The 22,456-nt window shown below is 39.5% G+C and overlaps 1 protein-coding gene across 2 annotated transcripts in view; it reads right to left on the bottom strand.

Annotated features, from left to right (window-relative positions):
- Positions 1-22,186, bottom strand: part of TSG101 (tumor susceptibility 101) — a 50,994-nt gene extending 28,808 nt beyond the window's left edge. The window contains exons 1-6 of one of the 2 annotated variants that reach the window (XM_050956623.1): positions 22,045-22,186; positions 13,694-13,778; positions 11,036-11,101; positions 10,201-10,364; positions 8,473-8,599; positions 1,594-1,660 (exon numbers count right to left, since the gene is read on the bottom strand). In XM_050956623.1, the coding sequence (XP_050812580.1) occupies positions 1,594-1,660; positions 8,473-8,599; positions 10,201-10,364; positions 11,036-11,101; positions 13,694-13,778; positions 22,045-22,086 (551 nt within the window). In that variant the 5' untranslated portion in view covers positions 22,087-22,186. The remainder of the gene's footprint in view (positions 1-1,593; positions 1,661-8,472; positions 8,600-10,200; positions 10,365-11,035; positions 11,102-13,693; positions 13,779-22,044) is intronic. The other variant, XM_050956624.1, reaches the window with a different exon arrangement.
- Positions 22,187-22,456: the final 270 nt, after the last annotated feature.

Here is a 22,456-nt window from a genome sequence, read left to right as displayed (position 1 = left end):
ATATCAATACAATAAACTATTTCCTAATTCCTGAATTTAATTAAAATATTTAAATATTTTCAAATGTTTTGCTTAACAATGAATAGTTAACAAAAAGAAAGTTCCATTCTGATGACAGTTTGGAATACATAAATCGCAGCCCTGCAGATGAAATCATGAGAAAGGCAGGAGACACTAAAAATTGTAAGGCTAAACTGTTAATTGGTTTATAAAATATTTAAGTATTAGATTACAAATTTCAAACAATAAAATGGACTTAACAACTATGAAAACCTCCTGTCTGTGTCACACCCTCAAAATACTGAAATACATTTATTGGGTCAAAGTCGGCTTTCTACATAAAGTTTATTAATAACAGCACCATTCTCAATTAGGGACATTTAGAAACATGGACATATTTCTTACAATGAACTGTCAAAACAATTTTAAACACATTTATCTAGCTTAATATTTATTCTTTAGGTTAACATAAGTAATTACTTCAATTTTCTTTTAAAATTCAGTAACCAAATCCCTATGGTATCAAGTTTACTTATACTGGGTAGTAACATAACAAGAAAAAGGCACCATAAAATAGCCAGAGACCCCTCTGTTAGCAGAACTTTTAGAGTATAGATTGTGACAGAGGTGACGTTAAATACACTTACTTAAAAATTAGAATTTGACTGTTTAGCACATTTTCAGAAGACTGAACTAATGTGCAAACTACTTTTTCCTCCAACACTTAAGTCATTAAAAACATTACAGACATCTCTTATCTTGTGTTATTCATGGCTCATTTTGACTTTATATTGTTTGTGGATTGAGGGGAAAGAGAAGCGAACAAGGGGTATTCTATATTTGCCTAGAAGAGAGGTTTAAACAAAAAATGGTTTCTTACTTGAGCAATCAATTGCATGAACTGATATTGGGCAATACCTTTAAAAAGGAATAGAGTGACCTATCCCATTAAAACTGATCTCTTATATAGTTCAACAAGAGGAGCAATAATCCAGCAAGGAACACTTTGTAGTAAGCAAATTTTCTAACTAAACCTAACAATTGTATATTGTAATCAATTAGCACTAAAAGGCTTAGCCCTTTTCAAACTTTTCCTCTGCTATTGACAAGGATTGAATCCTCGATTTCTGAACACACTACCATAATACACCTCTACCCCGATATAATGTGACCTGATATAACACTAATTCAACTATAAAGTGGTAAAGCAGCACTCGGGGGTGGGGGGGAGGGACTGTGAACTCCGATAGACCAAAGGGGGAGGAATAGCTCAGTGGTTTGAGCATTGGCCTGCTAAACCCAGGGTTGTGAGTTCAATCCTTGAGGGGGCCATTTGGGGATTGGTCCTGCTTTGAGCAGGGGGTTGGACTAGATTCTATGAAAGCAAGTTTGATATAACACGGTTTCACCTATAACGCGGTAAGATTTTTTGGCTACCGAGGACAGCGTTATATCAAGGTAGCGGTGTAATTTAAAAATAAATCCAAGAATTCAATCTCCATCAAAAGAAGAAACAAACAGGGTGTGGGATTCTCAGAAGTAGCACCAGCACAGCAGATCCCCTTCAGTGACTGGATATAAAGCATAACTTACCTTGGGTTAGGAGGGTGTCCTGGTGGATAGGGAGAGATTCCACTTGGCATGCCTGGCATATAGGATGCTAAACAAAATAACAATTTTGTACCAGTTTTACTTTTCAAGATTTTGTTAAATGAGGTAGACATATTTATGCTATGATGAGAGATATTTCAATACACTGTTCAACCATGAACATAATACAATGCCAGAATCAAATGTCAGTAAAAAAGAAAAAAAATGTAACTATATTTTTTTCATGTTTATTCAACATTTATAGACCACGCTAGCTTAAAAAAATTCATTGACAAAAGCCAGAAAATTTTATGCAAATTCATTGCTTAATAAAACAAAGCCTGGCCAGGTTATCTAGTGGCAATGCAACCTGCTGCTGGGGGAACCCTCTCAGAATCAGCAGGGGCTGGGAGGCCTGAAAACGCAGTCTGACACACCACACTGGCACTTTCCTTTAGCTGATGTTCAAAGCTGTGGTGGCAGAATCTAGAGGCAGTCACATACAACTCTCATCAATCAATGAAAACCTGAGGAATAATTTTTCTTTCCATCATTTAGTCATTTGATTTCATACTAATGAGGGAAATATTCATCCCTGTGCTTTTTTACTTATACAGAAGTCCAACGCTGCAAATTAGGATATACACAAATTTTAAGTACATTCTTACACCGTATGTGTTTGAAAAATCACTAACTCATTTATACAAGTCTACTTATAATATGAGCTATTATAGGGATGATAAAGAGTTTGTGCCTTCAGATGCTCTCCAGACAGGCTCCCTCTAGTAATTATATTCATACAATCAGGCATTAAGATACCTGAATACACTTTTATCTTTAAATTAGGGATGATCCTGCACAACTATTTTAATTCTGCAGACATCTCTTTAGTACTGAGATTACCTTCAGCACAGAATTATTCAGTAGCCTTTGCTACTATCATAAAGTCTGCCAGCCACCATTTCCATTATAAATCCCTATTTTCAAGTTCATCCAACTGTGTCATAAAGAAATTGAAAAATACCGTATAAGATTTGTCATTTGTTTTCACCTCATTTCACCAAGTGGGAATCAACAGTGGTATAAGGAAAATGATGTTATGCTTACGAGATGAGTTATGAAAATTTTTAGTCTTATACGTACTCATATTTCACTAGCGACAAACAATACATAAAAAATGTCTATTTTAGTTTGAACCTGTTCATTTTAGCTATGCCTAGTACTTTCCTTTCCTAATAATCATTACAGGATTGCAAGTGAAGCAATTATTTATGTTATGAAACGATGCACTTCTCACTGTTTGATCCTAATTTAAGAATGAAGAATCTGTACTTCCATTCTTGTTTGTGATGGCTTGTGTAGCCAGAAACTCAGATGCTGTTTTCATCTACACTGGAGTACGGATAAGCACAGAGCTGCACCTTCCAGCATTGTTTTTCCTTAGCTTCTCTCTCATAGTTTGAAATATACTCATACACCTAACAGCACTCAGGTAATTAATCCCATTTATCTGCATCTTCCTTATAGACTGGTGGAAGGGACTCTTAAAGAAGACAATTAGTTGTGATGTAGTACACAAACAGCTATGTTTCTTGGGAGAATACATTTGGATAGTGGACGTGAAAAATACTAGAGCGTTTCTATTAGGTACAGTCATACTAGAAGCAAGAGAATCTGAATCATCATCAACCACCACCACAAACATTCCTTAGTAGAAAGAACGAGGAGTACTTGTGGCACCTTAGAGACTAACAAATTTATCTGAGCATAAGCTTTCATGGGCTAAAACCCACTTCATTGGATGCAGGCAGTGGAAAATACAGTAGGAAGATATGTGCACAGAGAACATGAAAAAATGGGTGTTGCCATATGAACTCAAACAAGAGTAATCAATGAAGGTGAGGTATTATCAGCAAGAGGACACAGACTAACACAGCTACCACTCTGATTCCTTAGTAGAGGTACTTTTCCAATAGAAAAGAAAATATATTCCAGTATCCCTTTCCCATCCATTCGCTGCATCTTTTTAAGTTACTTAATAGAAAGTAAAGCTAATTCAACATCTGCAGTTGAGTTGCTGTCTCAGAGAATTCAAGAAGTAGGTGTTTCTCTTGGCCATATTGAAATCCATGGTTGCTTTATCATTCATGGTTGTCTGCATAGAGTTTATCACATTTTTATTAATGAATATCAGAGTTAATATAGGAAAAGATAAGGTAAGATATTAGAAATTATGCTCACAATGAAATTACCAAAAACCAAATACATGTGTAGGTAGAGATTTTCAAAGCAGACTAGGGAATTTAGACACAGTCAATAGACTGCTCTGAAAATTTCAATCACATTTTCTTGTTTACTTGTCCTAGTATTATTGATATGATGTTAGATAATTTAAGAGCAAAAAGCAATTTTCTTCTTTATAAAAATCTATCCACTGTATAATCCCAACTTTTCACTAAAAAGGTTATATTTATTTCATAGCTAGATTATAGTTTCAAAATTTATAATTTATTCAAATGTTTCCTTAAAAGAAAGTTGTATCCAACACACTCAGGGCAGCATACTAGCCCTATCTGATTTATTTTTTTAAAGTCAGAATATTTCAGAACCTCTTGCATGCAACCAGTATACAAGATGACAACAGCAGTATAAGGAAAATACAAATCAAATTTCCAACCTTTTAAACACTGTTTCAACTAAGAATTTATGTTTAAATGTTTAAGCAGCACTTTTCTGAATGCTGGAAACATTGCATTAAATAGCTTACTACTAAATAAGCCAAGATTAGAAGTGCATCACCAATTTAAATAATTTGAAATTATCTAATTTTCAAAAACTCTGGTCCTTATACAGTACCTCTTAAATAATAAGTCCAGATCTTTAAAAAGTTTTATGAAGTTTCTCTCAGTCCCCTGGTGAGAAACTGACTGGCTGCCCCAGTGAAACAGACTATTACAAAGGGGCTGTTAAAGGCATACAAAAAACAAACCTGAAAAAAATATTTTGCTAGTTTATTAAATTATAGTAGCCCAAGGTATTATTTGCAATTATAGCAGGTAGTTTTCAGCTAAATCTGACTTTCAAGTTGACAATTGCCCGTTTAAGCATAGTGACAGGTTTCAGAGTAGCAGCCATGTTAGTCTGTAAGCATAGTATAGTTCATACTCTTCAGTAACTCTAGACTTGCACTGACACCTACTGTTAAAAATTAAAGTAGTTCATGCGGTTTGCTGAGTTATTGAACATTCTTACTACAGGTAGATCAATGATGCCAACTGACCCAGGAGAAATCCAATCTCACAGCTTAAAAAACTCCCAAAACTTTTGCAGAAGGAAGGATGGGAAGGGGATGGGGAAATGACTGATTTATGCCATCTTGAAAACAGGTTTCTAACGTCTTAACAGATCTAGCAGTGTCTGATTTAAGGCATGGAGAAACAGGAAAAAAGTAGATATACTGATATACTGTACTCTCTAATCTTATCTCAAATACTTTTACTGATTTTTTATATTTATGCAAAAATCAAAACAATGTGTTACATTTTGCATTTTTGGAGTATTTTTACCATTGACAAGTCTATTCCCGTACAAGTCAGACACTACGAATACAACAAAACATTACAAAATATGCTCTTGAATCAACATAGCTTCACTTATTCAGACCTGAGAAAGCATCTTTAACTGTGAGTTAAAATATCTATTGTCAAGTTATGCTTAAGAGAAACATTCTGTTTTAACTGCATCGGGGGATGTCCTAAGGAAACTAAATTATAAACTCAGACCTGCATTGTCACTAAGTCTTGAAGCTGATGAAAAATTCAGAGCAAGAGATACAGTTGGGATGGAATGAGAGAAAAGAACAGAGAAGTCAGTTCATTAATTAATTTTATTAATATCTTCCCTGCTACTTAGTCAGTTCTGCGGGTGTGACCGTTCCAGAAGAGAAACTGCCAAGGAATTCAGGTCCCTCAAATGCAGTATTTTCAAGGAGTCTGCTAATCCTAGTGGTGCTACTATAACCCCTCCCTTCAAGCTAGAGAAGCCCATCTATAGATTTACATTCCTTCATTAAGTTGATGGCACAAAGGGATGATTTCCAGTATGACCTGAGACTTCAGAATCCCAAACATTCTGTTAGTTGCACAGGCATAACTCCCACTGAAGCAAATGAGAGTTGTACATGCTAATGGTGATGAGATAATCAGGTCCCTTGCAATCAGAATGACACAATACGAATAATTTTAATGTCCTATGATAATTGTCTCCACGGGTGAAACTCAGCAATGATCTGTGCTACTTGGATACTATTTAAACATGAAATCTTAATTCCCGAAATTCAAATGTTGGAAAACCAGAAAATGCAGAATGAGAGTGAAGGCCAAGTATACGAGAGCAGGTCTGTGAAAAGGCACCCTTCCCCCATTAAACGATCTCAAAATACTGCCCCAACAACATACTCCCAACTACTCCACTTTCATGTCCCTACTACAGGCCTTTTTAGGCAGCAGTCCAACAACAATGGAGACTATGATCTCTGCTGATATGAACCTTGTCAGAAAGAGAGAGAAACTGATTCAGGGCTGGAGCTTCTAGCTCCAATCCTAAACCAGCAGTGTCAGGCTCTTCCTTTCTATTGTAGCAGGCAGCAGGTAGGGGGCACATGATGGGAAATGGCAAGGAGTGGAGCACAGCAGATGAGGCTGGTCTGGTAGAAGTCTGGTCCCTGAAGCAGCTTCCCTTTTTGGTGAAGATCATGGTCTCTGAGAGACTGGATGCTTTGCAAGCAGATACTGTTATCCTTAAAACACTTATATGACCCCATTACCATAGTATCTTGAGTGCCTGACAATCTTTAAAGTATTTATCTTAGCACCACCCGTGTGAAGTAAGGAACTGCTATTATCCTCATATTAGAGATGGGACACAGGCAGATAGAGACTTGCTCAAGGTCACACAGGAAGTCTGTGACAGAGCAGGGAGACCTGGGTTCAATTTCCAAGCTAATGTCCTAACCACTGTGTCAATCCCATCTCTCTAATAACACCAATCAGCTGCTGGAGAACACTTTTCCTAGGGAATGGTGAAGAGGGAACTGGGTTTCCTTTGAGCAGGCTGGGACAGGGAAGGCATTTAGAGCAAGGCTAACTGCCATGGGGGGGTATCTTAAAATGCTGTCACTACCCCCACCCCATCTGTAATGCTCCTATTTTGTTCCCTCTGCACTAGAAATGTCCTTCCACACTCTGCATTGCTGCCCTATGATCTCCACAGCCTTCCATAGCAAGCCTGGTCCCACAAACCAGGAATATGACCTGTTAAACTGCAGATGGTTTGTTGGTTGGGGCAGCTGCAAGCAGAAGGGACCTGATCACTGTGCTTCCTCCTGGCAGTGCTTCAACTACCAGTTCCCCAGCTAGGTGTAGAGGGGAGCTGGTTCCTTAGAGGCTGTGAGGAATGTAGCTCCATACTTTCTTCGATTATCTGACTACAGTCCAAGCCTGTGAACTCCCTGGTTGACCAACTAAAAGTCTCAGTTTGGTGAACCAGAAGGTTCTTCAAACAAGGGCTCACCGCAGAAGACCTGCAAGCAAGCAACCATAGAGGCTGGTGGAGTAATGGAGGTCGGTGGTAGACAGATCCCATCCTCTAACAATAATCTCTCCCAGTTCACCTGCACATCCCCCTTTCCTCCTCTGGTCATGCAAAGTTTTGCACAATCTTCCTATAACCCATCACATCATACCTATGAACACAATCCCCTATTAATATCCCTAGCAATTCATTTTGAATTATTTTTTATATTCCCCTTTCCAATGAGATTCTACATATTTCCGTGTTCCTATAGTCTCTAAATTTCTTCCTCCTGTATTTCTTGCTCTGTTTTCGTGTGTGTTTAAGGTCCTCACAGGTCTGAATCCTTCCCCTCCCCACCCAAAAAACATGAAACAGCCTAAAAGTATTAGGCTGAATTTGGCCCAGAACTCTGACACCGCCACTCGATGAACAAGTATGGGTCTGGTTTGTTAACCTCTTCCCCTCAGTCCTGCTTTTGGTTTGACTCTTCTTTAGTTGGTCTAATCTACCTCTTCATCCTATGTTTGATCCTCTGCTTGTGCAATCTTTTTGCAAACATTCTCATCCACCCCATCCTTCTGACATAGTGTAACAAAACAGTTTAGAAAGCCTTTAAAAAAAAATAGACAGTGCTTAAGGTAAGAGTTTAAAAGGAAGAACAACTGCTATGTGAAAGGAAAAAAACCTCAAAATTGAAGGGGAAAAATCAACAGAGTCTGAAAATCTACAAGGCAATACTGAATTTGAAAATGATTAAGAAGCCAATAAATAGAGAAAGGACACAGGTACTGTTGTCCTGGATCCTGGAGAAAAAGTTTTTAGAAAAATTATAACAAAAAGAATCATAATTGTCAAGACAGAACATGAGCAAGGCACAAAAAAGGTTATCAGAGGAAGCTGGTATAAGGTAAGAATGAATGCTGGCAATGTCTACAGATGGCAACAAACAGTCAAACTTAATAGTTTAATATGATAACACATTTCCTTCCATTAAAATATTATGAGAGCCAAAAGCCAAATGGTATTATGGCACAAAACAAAAAACTAACAGTACTAAAGAAATTGGGCCATCAGCTTTCAACACTGCAGAGTACAATAAATCATTTGTCAAAATATTGCATAAGGCAGCAAAAACACTTGAAAATGAATTGAAAATTTATTATATTATATATATAAAAAAATAAATTTTCAATTATCAAGTGTTTTTGCTGCCCTATGCAATATTTATGCGCACACACACATATATATGCACACACACATATGTAAGTATATGTATAAGTAAGTGATATATATATGCACATCACTTACTATTTGGTGGTCCTGTTGCTTGGTATGGTTGGTAGGATGATGAAATGGTAGGCCGAGAAAAGACTGGAGGTTCCTCTCCGAACACCACGATCATAATTTGAATCAATCCTATCAAGTCTGACTGCGGCTATGAGGGAAAGCAGATCAAAAGCTGTTTTTTTGTTGTTGTTGTTTTTGTACTAAAGACAGCTTAGTTGACTACTAACAATGACTTAGTACCATCTCATCACATACCACTGATCAGCTGAATATTTTTCCCTCCTATTTATAGACCCAATCTAGTAGATTCCAATTTAGTCAACTTGTCCTACTAGCATGATGTTAAACAATCAAGAGGGAACACACAGCAGGAGTAGTGCTGATACCGAGCTGAACTCTGGACAACGTACAGTTCCACATGAATTACAGTACTACAATGACTGAAGAAAGACTAAAACTACCATAAACGTTTAGTTATTTTAAAAACCTAACCAACACTGAGTCATGAAAATTAGATACAGAAGACGAAGCATTCTAATGGTTCCAGCCCACATAAGGTGCAGTCTTTCCTCAGTTTGACACAAAGCACAATAGTTAGATTGTTGCAGGTCATTAATGAGGCCATTAAAAATCACTCTTGGAGTAGCAGTGTCTTGTATTCAATAGCCTGATTTTCACTGCAAACAATATAAAAAGATGATCAATTACATTCAGTTTACAGCTCAATGTCAGGTAGACTTCAAATCCAAAGTTACCATAATGTGACTTGGAGGTAAAATTGTATCTTATTCCTAAAAGTATGCTTACCCTTATTGTTTCAGCGGCAGTATAAAAAGCAGTGTTTACTCACATTATAGTACACAGAGACCAGCTAAAAGTCTCAGTATTAAGTGAAGTGTTCTCCCTAATGAGGGCAGAATACCAAATAGCAGAGACGGACAAATACTCACAAGAGGTATCAGAGGAGTGAGCGGAGACCTGAGGATATGCTAAATTTTGCCCTCCCTTTTACACATAAAGCAGGAAGTTCCCAAAGAGCCTTTGCTGCTGTTTCTTAAATTAAAACTTTCAACATGAAAATACACTCCTTGCTTTTCAGGCAACATCTATAAAACAGTGAGTGCTCTCTGGAGGAGAGTTCAGAATATAAACAAGTTATAAAAACAAAGCCATTTCAAATGCCATTTTTTAATCATCTTTTCAATAGGTTTTGCTATGGTTTAAAAATTTGGACTGTTCTACAAACAGTTCACCTTCATAGTTTCACCTTAAGTTTGTCACAGTACTATAATTTAGTCCCAGGGACATCCCTGAAAATCCCTACATTGCTTTCAATAACTACGCTCTCCCTACTGCTCTCTTAAGGACCTATATTCAAACAAACCTGTCAGGAAAGGAAGCTTACATGGATTCCCCTTTTGAAACCACCAACGCTGTGCTCCTTAACTAGCCAGAAGAGCTGCCATCAAGCAGGCATAGCTAGCTGGTTAACAGTGAAAGTGATGTACCGAATTTATTAATTTAAGGCAGTAAAAGTGACATTCAGACAACAGTTTTTGATTAAAAGTTCCAATCCAATGTCCACTGAGTGTCAATTATCTTTCTGATAATGTGGTGTTTGATGAAAAGATCACCGCTGTTTTATTGTTCAAAGCCAAAATGACCAGAATTAGTAAAGAAACTTGATATAATAATATAGTGGAATTCAACAGTAATCAGTCTGAAGGATTTCAGATTAATCATACTTACATGTTTCCACTCATGCAGATAAGGAAGATATATCTTTCCATTTGCATCAACATGCTTCCCAGTTTTAATTGTCATCGAACTAGTTGGTTTAACAAAACAGATTGGGGGATTGAAAGGGTAGGTATCCAGTAGCCACAGACATATTGGGATATTGTATGTGTTACCTAAAGAAAAGTTTAAAAAGGTCTGAATTTATTCTTCCTCCTCAGCTCATTCTGACGTGAGATTTTTAAAATACTAATAACTACTCATGACTAGATTACACCACTATCGTGAGATCACAAAATGAATGCATGAACCAAGATTTGAATCACATTGAAGTATGAGTATCTAGAGTAAACTGAACTTCACCACATACATATTTAATGAAGAGTTCCTGGCTTAGCCATAAGCTCTGCCATTATAATTTACCACTAATAAAGTGTTTTACACAAATGCCGGCCCCCAACATGACACACAGAGTTCCTATCTCTAATTTATCCTTAGTCCCACTTGTGAGTTGTTTGAAGCCCTCCCCCTCAGTTGGCTGACAGTAAAAAACTGTTTAAAAATAAAAATGTTGTTGAGTACTGACAATAGCACTACTGTGAAATAATGATGTTGCTTCCCACACTATCAGATAGGCAGAGGCTGCCTGGAATAATCAAACAGCCATGAAACAAATACAACCTGTACACTGGAATTCCATAACACTGCAGAACAAACAAATCTTTCAAATGTTACATAACACAGTAAAGTCTTTTTTAAGAGAATAGTGATGATTAAAACTGAACATTCTACAAGCCAAAATAATCTTCCAGATGATTTGAAAACAAAAGAAAGACATGATGCATACCTCTATAAGGCACAGGAATGGTTCCAGTGAGGCTCATCAGGTCCCTGGATGAGCCATCATTAAAAACTGAAAGACAATACACAGTATTAAATGATTTTTGCTGAGTTAGCTTTGTGTTCCAGTTACCTAAACCTTTTTCAGACTGTGTGACCTAGAAAAATATTTATGCTGTTCTTAAAGAGTGTCTCTTTCTTGACTATTACATATCTAAAAACTGGTAAGTATTTATCCATAGCTGATTAACACCTAAAAATAACGATTTTGAGAGATGGGAAAGACATTAGGAAATTAGATTTCCTATCCCTACAAATGTAGGACTGTCTCCTATACTCAAAGCCCCATGTGAAGATGCATCCACATAAATTACCACATAACCCTATTCTGAATATAAGCTCTCTGAGGGAAAAAACCCACACTAGTTCTTATGATTGCAAAGATGTCCCTCAAAATATCAACTGAATGCAAATTCAATGCACCGTTGTCTGCATGCTTTTGTCTACAGACATCCTGAAACAACAGTTCTGAAAGACAAACTGCTTGTGCATTTCAGTAGGGTGGTAAATCTGAAGCACACTGAGGATACCTTATATGTCAACACTGTTAACTATTTCCCTGTGGGTAATTTCAAAAGAAATATCAAGCTAATGTATTTAATCATGGTTGGACACAGTGGCAGATACTGGCATGGTGAAGAGGAGCAAAAACAGCGCAACAGTTAGCTGGTGTCAAGGTTTGCTGAGGAGTGAGGAATACAGCCCCTCTTCCCTCTTTCAAATTTAAAGTCACTTTCATGCCTGCCCAAAAGGTGTGGAGAGAGATGCCTCTTCCTCCCCAGTTAAAAGCTTCAACTGTACCCTGATTGCCAAAAAACTAAATTGCCTCGCATGCCTTCCCATGTGCCCAAAGTGACAAATGCCCCCTTCCCAAGATTTCCCCCTGAAAACTTTTACAACACACATATATTTTTTCAATACATAAACCTGCAGCAGACTGAACATTTGGGGACAGCATACATTTAATGTACAACCAACAAGGGAGAGGTCCTGGGCAAAGCAGCACTGAGTAATTCTTGCTGCCTTAACTCTCAACATAGACAGATGCCTTGGCTACACTGTGTCTTCACTCTTAATAGGTTATCAAAAATGAATCTCTCCAGTGTCAATTATCTTTCAGATACAGTGGTGTTTAGAATTGAACACAAAAAATTCCACAGGTGCAGTCTCATCAGAGCAGTTTAGAAAAGAACAAAGTACCTTTATGCTGCAGGATATAAGCCTTTCCATTTGCAGCTCAAAATGGAATTGACATTTTGAGCACCATATCACAATACAAAATCATGTCTAGAGTTCTGTTCACTTTTCTCCCTTCAGTCTCTTTCAGGTTCTCTCTCCTGGGAAATGTTTTAGATTACTTCCCCCAGCTGTTGGTTTGCATTTTTTTTTTCAATTTAAAACTCGGTTATTTTCTGCCTGCTTTTAATTGCTCTAGGTCTCTTTGAATATTTCTCCCAAATTAGAGTTATCTGTGAATCTGTTTACTCCTTCATTTTGATCTTGAGCAAAGAACTAAACCCAAACCTCAAACTAGTTCCTGAAGTGCTCTATGGAACTCTCTCAAACTTAATACATTCCCATTTACTGCTACAATTAAAAAAAAAGTTAACGTGACAGCAGTTAAACCACTGATAGGTTAAGCAATTACAAATATTTACAACATGCATTACAAAAACTTTGAAACTGCTTTCCTACACAGATGAATGTAGACCAGGGGTAGGCAACCTATGGCATGCGTGCTGAAGGCGGCACACAAACTGATTTTCAGTGGCACTCACACTGCCAGGGTCCTGGTCACCAGTCCGGCGGGCTCTGCATTTTAATTCAATTTTAAATGAAGCTTCTTAAACATTTTGAAAACCTTATTTGCTTTACATACAACAATAGTTTAGTTATATATTATAGACGTATAGAAAGAGATCTTCAAAAAAAATTACAATGTATTACTGGCACACGAAACCTTAAATTAGAGCGAACAAATGAAGACTCGGCACACCACTTCGAAAAGGACGCCGACCCCTAATGTAGACTATTATTTCTACCCTAACAAATGTCAAGATGTTTCACTGCTAACAAGACACTTTTGGGGGGGGGGGGTGGTCGACTTACTGCTCTTTATAAATAAATATATCAGAATATCTTATACTACAATGGAGCTGAATTTTCCATCTTGACACAGATTCCAATAGGGCAACAGAATGACTATTGAGCAATACACAACAGTACAAGTCTGCAGGATCAAAAACTAAGCTGTAAGGAACAACGCACTTATTGTCAGCATTAGAGGGGAAAAAATTCTTGTGTACATTTCTTTTTGAATAAATGTTCTCTATAGGCATGCTTTTCCCCCCAAGGAAGATGCGATCCCATCAACAGAATTTATTTAACAGAACCTCAAATTCTATACTCTAGTTTCAGTTCTCTCCCATAAAAAGCTATTTAACGGAGTATAAAACAATAAAAATAAAAACTTATTACCAGACATAGGCACCAGTTGCCAACTAAATTTTACTAATTGCAAACTTTAAAACTGAGGAAATGCTGTGTAAATACACTACATATTTAAATCAGAAACAAGAGAAGACTTTCTTATGCACAAACTCACCATAGGCATCCATTACAGGTTTGAGGTCTTTGTACTGGGTAATAACACTGGTGGTTTCCTGCACCGTCAGATCTCTATACTTATACTGAAAAACAAAAGCATTTAATGCCTGTGCAGCCTTTAAGATACAAAGCCATAAGTTCTATAAAGTTTTGTCTTGCATTGGTTGTCTTGGAGACAAGCAAATTGGTCAAAAATTGCATTTGCAAGGCTTGAAGTGAAGCACTTATCTACAAAAGTCAAATCCTAAAAAAAATTTAAAAATCACCTTATAGTTTGCAAAAATCATGTATGTAATTTTATGGTTAAAAGTTCAGATTAGTTGTAAATCAGAAGAGTAGAATCAAAGCTGTCCCATGTGGAAAAGATCTAGCAAGTTATCAAATCTACTTTCCCACTATATTATGTGACCATACAAAAGCTTACAACATTTCTTCCCATTAAGGCCTTTCTATTTGTAGTATAAAGCCAAACAAAACAAAAGCAAAGGAAAATTAATGGGAAAAATGTTAAAAATCATATTTGGGGCTGGTGGTATTTGTGGTTTTAAGAAATCTCTCTCAACCTGCATAACAAGCATGATGGATATAGCAATCCCATGCAGTGTCTTTGGGGACCATGCTGTTCTAAATGTTTTGTATTACAGTGGGCTAGGGGGCTCGCATGCTACTCCTGAGGGAATCTTGGGACAAAAAAATTAAAAATTCTGCGCACAGTATTTTAGAATTCTGCAAAATTCTGCACATTTTATTTGGCAAACAACACAACGTAATCATGCCATTTTCAATTATTTTGGTAATTTATTTCAAAATACCTAGCAGCAACTACATCTGTAACAATACAGACAACAAAAAATTCAGGAAATTTTTTTGACAAATAGATTTCTTACAGGAATATTAATACAGAACTCTGAATAATAATTCATCTAAACAACAATACAGAAAGGTATTTCCTGCACCCCTCAAAAGTAGTGCAAAGGCTTGGGGGAGTCAGGGGTAATGGAGGAGCTGAGCAAGAGGGAAAGAATTGATGGGAAGGAGTCTGAATGTGAACCTGGAGGGTTGTTGGGTGTGGGAAAAGTATGGAACAGGGTTTTTGGTTTGTTTTTTGAAGGGAGGGGAGGATTGTTAGGGAGCCTCCCCATGCAGACCCTGTGTCTCCTAGCTTCTCTCATTCAGTCAGGCACATCTGCCCTGTCCTCATGTGCCCTGGCACCCCCACTCAGCCACCCCCCCTCCATTCCCACGTGTCTGTGGTCTACTAGGTTGTCATAAGACAGAGGGTAAGTTTTTAAGCATGTGTATAGAAACTTTTATTTTTTTTTTATATCATCTCCTCTGTGGTGCTGTTACTTTAAAGGTGCTTGCTTAAAAATGGCTGTGTGGTAACTTGTAACTTCTGGCAATACACTGTTCATTGCCCTCAGAGACAAAGCAATTCACAGGCACTGGGCTTTCGGTGGACTGGTTTTCTGAGGATACCACAGCGTAAGGCAGGGAGATGTGCAGCCTTAGAACCCTCAGCCAGACAGGAGTGGGAACAGGGCCCCTACCCAAGAGAGATCATGTCTGGGAACTGGAAACATTAAGTGGGTGTCCTCAAGGAACCTGGCAAGAGGAACAGAGGGTGCAGTTACCCTGAAACCACAACAAGTACTTGAACTTTTTTTTTTGATACTCAGCTATTTAACATTTGTAACTCATAAAATATGTAAATGAAGCTCAACCGTGTGACGTGAAATATTTGTTCAACATACAAACTTATGTAGAAAGTAACCCTATTCACAATTCCTACTAGGACAGCAGATGCGCTTTGCTGCTATAACATACGTATGTGCAGGGACATAGTGATGAAGACCACAAGAAGCATGTTGCCACCTCATTTCAGGTTGTGCCAGTGACAGCCCGATTTTCAACCAGTGCTAGGGGTGCATGGATTCAGGAGAACTGCTTATAGTGAAGGTTCAAACTGAGCTAGAGGCAAGTATTTTTATGTGTAAGTTCAATTTTTATTTGATGTGTGTAAGTGGCATTTGTAAGGAATACAGGAATACAGGGTGAGGCAGTGGTCCCCAACCTTTTTCGTCTGGCAGACACCAGACGATGAGCCACCAAGGACCGTGACGGGGTAAAAGCATCCACCGAAATGCAGCCAAGAAGCGGAAAACCCAAGGGGCGTTGCCGCCGAAGTGCTGCTGAGAAGCAGTGTCATCAAGAGGTGCCACCGCCGAAATGCCACTGAAAATCAGTGGCATTTCGGCAGCAACGCCTCTTGACGTTGCCGCTTTTCAGCGGCATTTCAGAGGATGCCTGTCTGCCGGCCAGTACACGGGCACAGACAGATGTCACGGGCACTGCGTTGGGGACCACGGGGTGAGGAATCCCCCTTTAGAGAGGGGATAATGTGGAGACAGGGTGACCTTAGTCTAATTGTGAGTGGAGGCAAGGATATCTTCTTACAAAAAAGTCAAGCAGAAGAGATGTCTACAAAGAGTTGTGGGCCTGGAAAGGGTACAGGTAGTCCCAGGCTCCAGGAGCACACCAAGTAAGCATAACAGCAGTAGTACTGCTGTCTCCTGGCCCACCCCTTTTGTACAGTATGGATGTACTCTCATAGCAGCAGGGAGAAGCTGATGGCATGGAGATCTGTAAAAATAGGCAGTCTACCATATAATTCAAAAGTTCTCAAACTAGGGTTCATGAATCACCAACTGTCAACAAACCATCTACTCATGGGCAGCAGAAAGCTAGCTTGGCACATGATTGTGTCTCGTTTCCAACTGCTAACCTATACCAAGGAAGGTATACACTACTTTTCTAATATTCTTCCATGTGAACAATTACAGTAATTGGTGTTCATATAACATCCCTGTAGCAATGTCAGGGAGGTATCCATGCAACTATAAATGGAAGGGGAGAGTCCAACGCTACGAAAAAGTTTCAGAACCCATGTGTAAATACCACAAAGTATTTAGTGAATACTATTGATGTTCAGCAGTCTGAAATTAGTTCAAATGTAGTCCCTGAGTAACAAACTTGTTATCTAAAGCAAAGAGGTATCTCCGGTCCTATAACTGCTCATACAAGTAACAACACTGAAGGACTACCTTTTTCTTATATCCCATAACAAGAGAATGCTGGATATGCAACTGCCAACCAACCCGAATCATATCTTACAAGAATAGAGATGGTAATTTCCCCTCTATTCACAACCTTTTCTGAGGAGAAGCTGTGACCTTGGAATTCTTTCCCTCTCTCTGAGCCACGGAAAACACCAACAGATATTGAAGAAAGACTCTGAATACTTATTACTCCTTCCTTCACCCTCTGGTCCACACTGCTTTGGATCCTTATTGAGCAGAACCCATGATCAGCATGGATGCATGTCCTCTGGAATGGTGGTTGAAGCATGAAGGGACATACAAATCTTTAGCGCATCTGGCACACAAATATCTTGCAACGCCGGCTACAACAGCGCCGTGCGAAGGCCTGTTCTCGCTTTCAGGTGACGTTGTAAACAAGAAGTGGGCAACATTATCTCCTACAAGTGTAAATAAACTTGTTTGTCTGAGCGACTGGCTGAACAAGAAGTAGGACTGAGTGGACTTACAGACACTAAAGTTTTACATTGCTTTATTTTTGAATGCAGGTTTTTTGGTACATAATTCTACATTTGTAAGTTCAACTTTCATGATAAAGAGACTGACTGCACAATAGTACTTGTATTAAGTGAACTGAAAAATACTATTTTTTGTATTTTTACAGTGCAAATATTTATAATAAAAATAAAGTAAGCACTGTACACTTTGTATTCTGTGTTATAATAATTGAAGTCAATATATTTGAAAATGTTGAAAACATCCAAAAATATTTATATAAATAATATTCTGTTATTGTTTAGCAGGGCAATTAATCACAATTTTTTAAATCGCTTGACAGCCCTAGCTATGCTTGTCAGATAAACATGAATGTGGGGAGACTTGTGTTTGCAGAGTGCTGAAAGGTGTTGTATGTGTACAGTACTATTTCAATCCTAGTTTTTTCTATGAAGATGGAGAAGAAACCATTTATTATCACGAAGAAATCTAAAACATCTTAATGACACACTGCTTAGCTGACTTGGAATGGTGCATTTAAAACAATGAAGTCTAGTTGAAGACTTATATAATTTAATTCAGAGTGTTATATCACTCCAATATGTATTACTCTTTATAGTCATTTCAAGTTTCTGGTTTGACATTTAAGGATACTTGAGGGGGTGGGGGGGGGGATTTTTCTTTTTACGCCGCACACAGAAAAGTAAGCTTTGGCAAAAGTTTGATTGTTTTCTTAGATTTAAAAAATACTGTTGAAGTGACTGCTTTATTATCCTGGTTGTTCAATAATTTATCATTCCTTACTTTCAAGAGATATGCAAATAAGGAGTGGCTACTGATGTTGCTATAAACAGAGCAAATGCTGCAACAGTCATTCTCATGCGATTTTTAAGATTATTCAGACAACTATGGAATACCGACAGACTGAAAAATACTGCACAGAAAAGAATGATATTTGAGGGAATATTTTGTGTTTCTGAAATGGAATTTCTCCAACTTTGAGTTATTTTCAACTACGCTGTCAAATTTAAAATAACTTCATTCAGCTACATCTCTGCAATTATGTAATATATTTGTGCCCTTTATTTTCCTTTTCATTCCAATTTGTATTAAATAAGCAAACAATTTTTTATCTAATATTTTATGGCCCTTGAATAATGGTTCAAAATATAAACTGTTAGTTTGAATAATGGTTCAGAAAGAGTCTCCAAAATCCTTATGAGAAAATAAGCAGCTATTGACTTCTAAATGTATTATCCTGAGCAAATATTTAGCTCTTATATATAGCGCTTTTCAGACTCAGATTTCAAGCCACTTTACAAACAACACTAAATACTTCCATTATAGATCAGGAAACAGAGGCACAGAGCCTAAGTGATTTTCCCAAGCTCACACAGTAAGTCAGTGACAGAAGTAAATACTTACTTGCAGAGGAAATAAATCTTTATGTTCACTTAAATTAGATGTCATTTACTGTTACAGTTTTTGAATATTTCTCATTAGAAATACCTAAAGATCTCCTCCTTATAGCCACACATTTAATATCTTTTCTGCGAAAAGTATATCTTTTCTGTGAAAGCAAGTCCAAAGAAGTGGAGAGAGGCTGAAGAAGACTATTTTCATCTGCTAGTACAGTGGTCCCCAATGTGGTGCCTATGGGCGCCATGGTGCCCGCTGGGGCATTTATGTGTGCCGACCTAGTGCCCAGCAGGGGAGAGAAGCCACGGCCCCACGCCTGACGAGGACAGAGAACTCAGGCTGCAGGTGCGGTTTTCTCTGTTCCCGGCAGGCACAGGGCCTGCCTAGTGCCCAGCAATGGAGAGAAGCCGTGGCTCCGTGCCTGACAGGGACAGAGAACTCCGGGGCTGCAGGTTGCGGGCGCCGGTGTTCTCGATCTTAGGCAGGCGTGGGGCCCGCCTAGTGCACAGCAGGAGAGAGAGAAGCCAGGGCCCCCAGCCTGCTGGGACAGAGTACTCCAGGGCCACAGGTGCCGGTGTTCTCTGTCCTCGCAGCTTCTCTCCAGCTTCTCTCTTCTTTTTTGATTCATATATTATGTAATATTATATATGATGTTTTTCGTATTATTTAATGTACAAATACAAAATAAGCCTTGAAAAATTGTTGGTGCCTGCCACACACTTCTGAAAACATGAATGTGCTACTGGCCACAAAAGGTTGGGGACCATGTGCTAGTAGGTGAACAGCAGTTTTCACTGAAGTCATATGCAGCAAATCAGGATGAATTTCTTTTATGTATATGATCTGATTAACACTGTTCCAATCCTCTGCATTAGGGGTTTGGAACGGGTCCCATATGAGGAGAGATTAAAGAGGCTAGAACTTTTCAGCTTGGAAAAGAGGAGACTAAGGGGGGATATGATAGAGGTATATAAAATCATGAGTGATGTGGAGAAAGTAAATAAGGAAAAGTTATTTACTTGTTCTCATAATACAAGAACTAGGAGCCATCAAATGAAATTAATGGGCAGCAGATTTAAAACAAATAAAAGGAAGTTCTTCACACAGCACACAGTCAACTTGTGCAACTCCTTGCCTGGGGAGGTTGTGAAGGCTAGGACTATAACAGCGTTTAAAAGAGAACTGGATAAATTCATGGAGTCCATTAATGGCTATTAGCCAGGATGGGTAAGGAATGGTGTCCCTAGCCTCTGTTTGTCAGAGGGTGAAGATGGATGGCAGAAGAGAGATCACTTGATTGTTACCTGTTAGGTTCACTCCCTCTGGGGCACCTGACATTGGCCACTGTCAGTAGACAGGATACTGGGCTAAATGGACCTTTGGTCTGACCGTTCTTACGGCCGTTCTTATAACTTCCAAAGTGAAAAACAGAAACTCACTACCTCACCAATCACAATTTCTTTCTCAGGAAGTAAAACAGATTACTTTCCTGTTTTTTTATATACAGTCAAATTAGATCTAATTTTGTAGAAAGCTCATAAGCGTAACTTCAAAGATGAAACCCTGCCCAGACCCCTCTGAAACATGAAGCAATCAATATTGTGCACGCAATATGAAAAGCCTTTAAATATTACAATACAGTGCAACTTTCTAATGACAGTATCTGGTGGCAGGGACTAGCTCAGTAGGACTTTAGTGTGGGCCTCAGCTTCAACATTTAGGAGGAGCAGCTTTTCTTGCAGACACTTCAGTAGGTTTTCTTCACTGTTACTGAAGGCACCGAGCAAGTCCTTGTGTGGCTGCCAATGTGTTTGTTTTCCTATGTTAACTTGCAATACATAAGTGGTCACCTGACAATCTCAAAGATGTTCATCTGTCAATTTGATTGACCACGGGTAGTAAGTGACCACAAATACAGGTTGACTACATGTGAATTGATAAAGGTTGTCTCAAAAATCTAAAAAATGTTAATTACTGGCAGTCTCTGGTTTCTACAAATTTACAACCGTTAAGTTTATTAGCACTATTTTCTCAATTTTGTACATCTGAAGGATATGCACAACTATTACAACCCATTAAATATTGGTTCAATCATAACTGCAAAAATCAATTTTCAAACATAAATGTCTTATTTTTTGCTAAATATGCATGGTACAGAGAAAACCTTCCACAGTCGCCAATGTAATATAGAAATAAGTGAGTATTTTGATGTTAATTTGGAAAGCTCTAATACTGCAGTGCAAATATCCCACTCAGTACAGTTTTGTTCCATTTTCTGTGTAATAAGAGCCTCTGTTGTACAAGTGGTTTTGCTGGTCTCTAGCATGGTGGTTTTAAAACCAGTTTTAGTGAGGCAATAAGGGAACACAAGGCAAGTACTGTCTTTTTTCTTTGTATTTGTGCAGCGCTTGGCATAATGGGGGTCCACCACTAGGGCTCCTAGGCAATACAGTAAAAAAGTAGTTAAACCCCGTTTAGCTAAACCCAACCACTATTTTAAAAGCCCTCTTAGAAATGGCGATATCACCACACTTGCTAGTCTAGTTACTATAATACTTTACATTTATATAGAATTTTTCAGCCAAGGAACAAAACACTTAAACACGTTCTGCGGAAATAGAAGCATAAAGGTAAAAACGATTTGCTCAAGGTCACAAAGAAAGTCAGTAGAACTAAGTAGTCCTGACTCCTCAGGGGCAGTTTAAGCCTATGGTTTGTTCAGCAGTTAACAGGAGGGCAGCGGCCGGACTGATGTCAAACTGAAGTGCTCAGAGCCAGCGAATTCGACGGGGAGCTACAATTATTCTTCTCTCAAGGACTCTGAGATCAGGTTTCCTTGAGCCACAAGCAAAGGGGGTGGTTTTTCCAGCTACTGGCGATGGACGAAGGCAGCCAAAGCAGCTAAATTCTGCTGACTCCTACATCACCTCGGCCCCAGGGGCGGAGACCAGGCAGGGCCGGCTCCTGTCCCAGAGACACCTATGCGGCCCCCTAGCCCGCCGTGGGGTGCTGGCAGCGGCAGGACTCGGCGCTGCATCTCCGCACGCGGGGGTGGGGGGAGGGGCGGCTCGCCGTACGCGTCGGCCGGGGACACACCAGGGGTGGGAGACGAAGCCCCGAGGGCTCCCTACACAATAGCCGGCGAGGGCGGGTCTCGTCGGGCTGCTCCGGGCTCCACCCCAGCGAGACGCCCAGGACGGGAACCCCCGGGAAAGGGTCGAAGGGGGACGGACCCCGGCTCTAGAAGATATTCCGGGGGGCCCAGAACGGACCGGACCAGGCCGCCCGCTGCCGGGGGCGCTTCCCAGGCGGCAGAGTCTCGGGAGCGGCCGCTTACCTTGGCGAGCATCTTCTTCAGCTGCGTCTCGGACAGCGCCATGGCCGCCTCGCCCCCCCGACTCGCCGCCGTTACCGTTGCCGCGGCGCAGAGGAGAGCGCGGCCTAGCGCGCGCCTCCGGCTCCTCCTCCTGCATAAACAGGAAGCTCACCGCGTTCCACGCTTCCGGCAGGACCCATCTCCGCCGGCCCTCACGTCACTTCCGAACGTGGCGGCGCTCGCCCTCGTCACGTGACAGTGGGGAGTACAGGTAATACTGGCCCGCTGCCAGGGATGAGCGCTTCGGAAAGGTCATGTGACTTACAGGGGCGCAGCAGGGCCGCGAGAACTGCTCGCGAGCCTGCAAGAGGTGGAAAGTGGTTCATGGGCAGCACGTCTACAAGCAGCTCCAACCAGCTTAAAAGCGACTTAG

The sequence above is a fragment of the Gopherus flavomarginatus genome, chromosome 5 (genome assembly GCF_025201925.1).
Source record: "Gopherus flavomarginatus isolate rGopFla2 chromosome 5, rGopFla2.mat.asm, whole genome shotgun sequence".
NCBI classification, from domain to species: Eukaryota; Metazoa; Chordata; order Testudines; family Testudinidae; genus Gopherus; species Gopherus flavomarginatus.
Note: the sequence above shows the minus strand (reverse complement) of the source record. Positions and strands in the feature narration are given on the sequence as shown.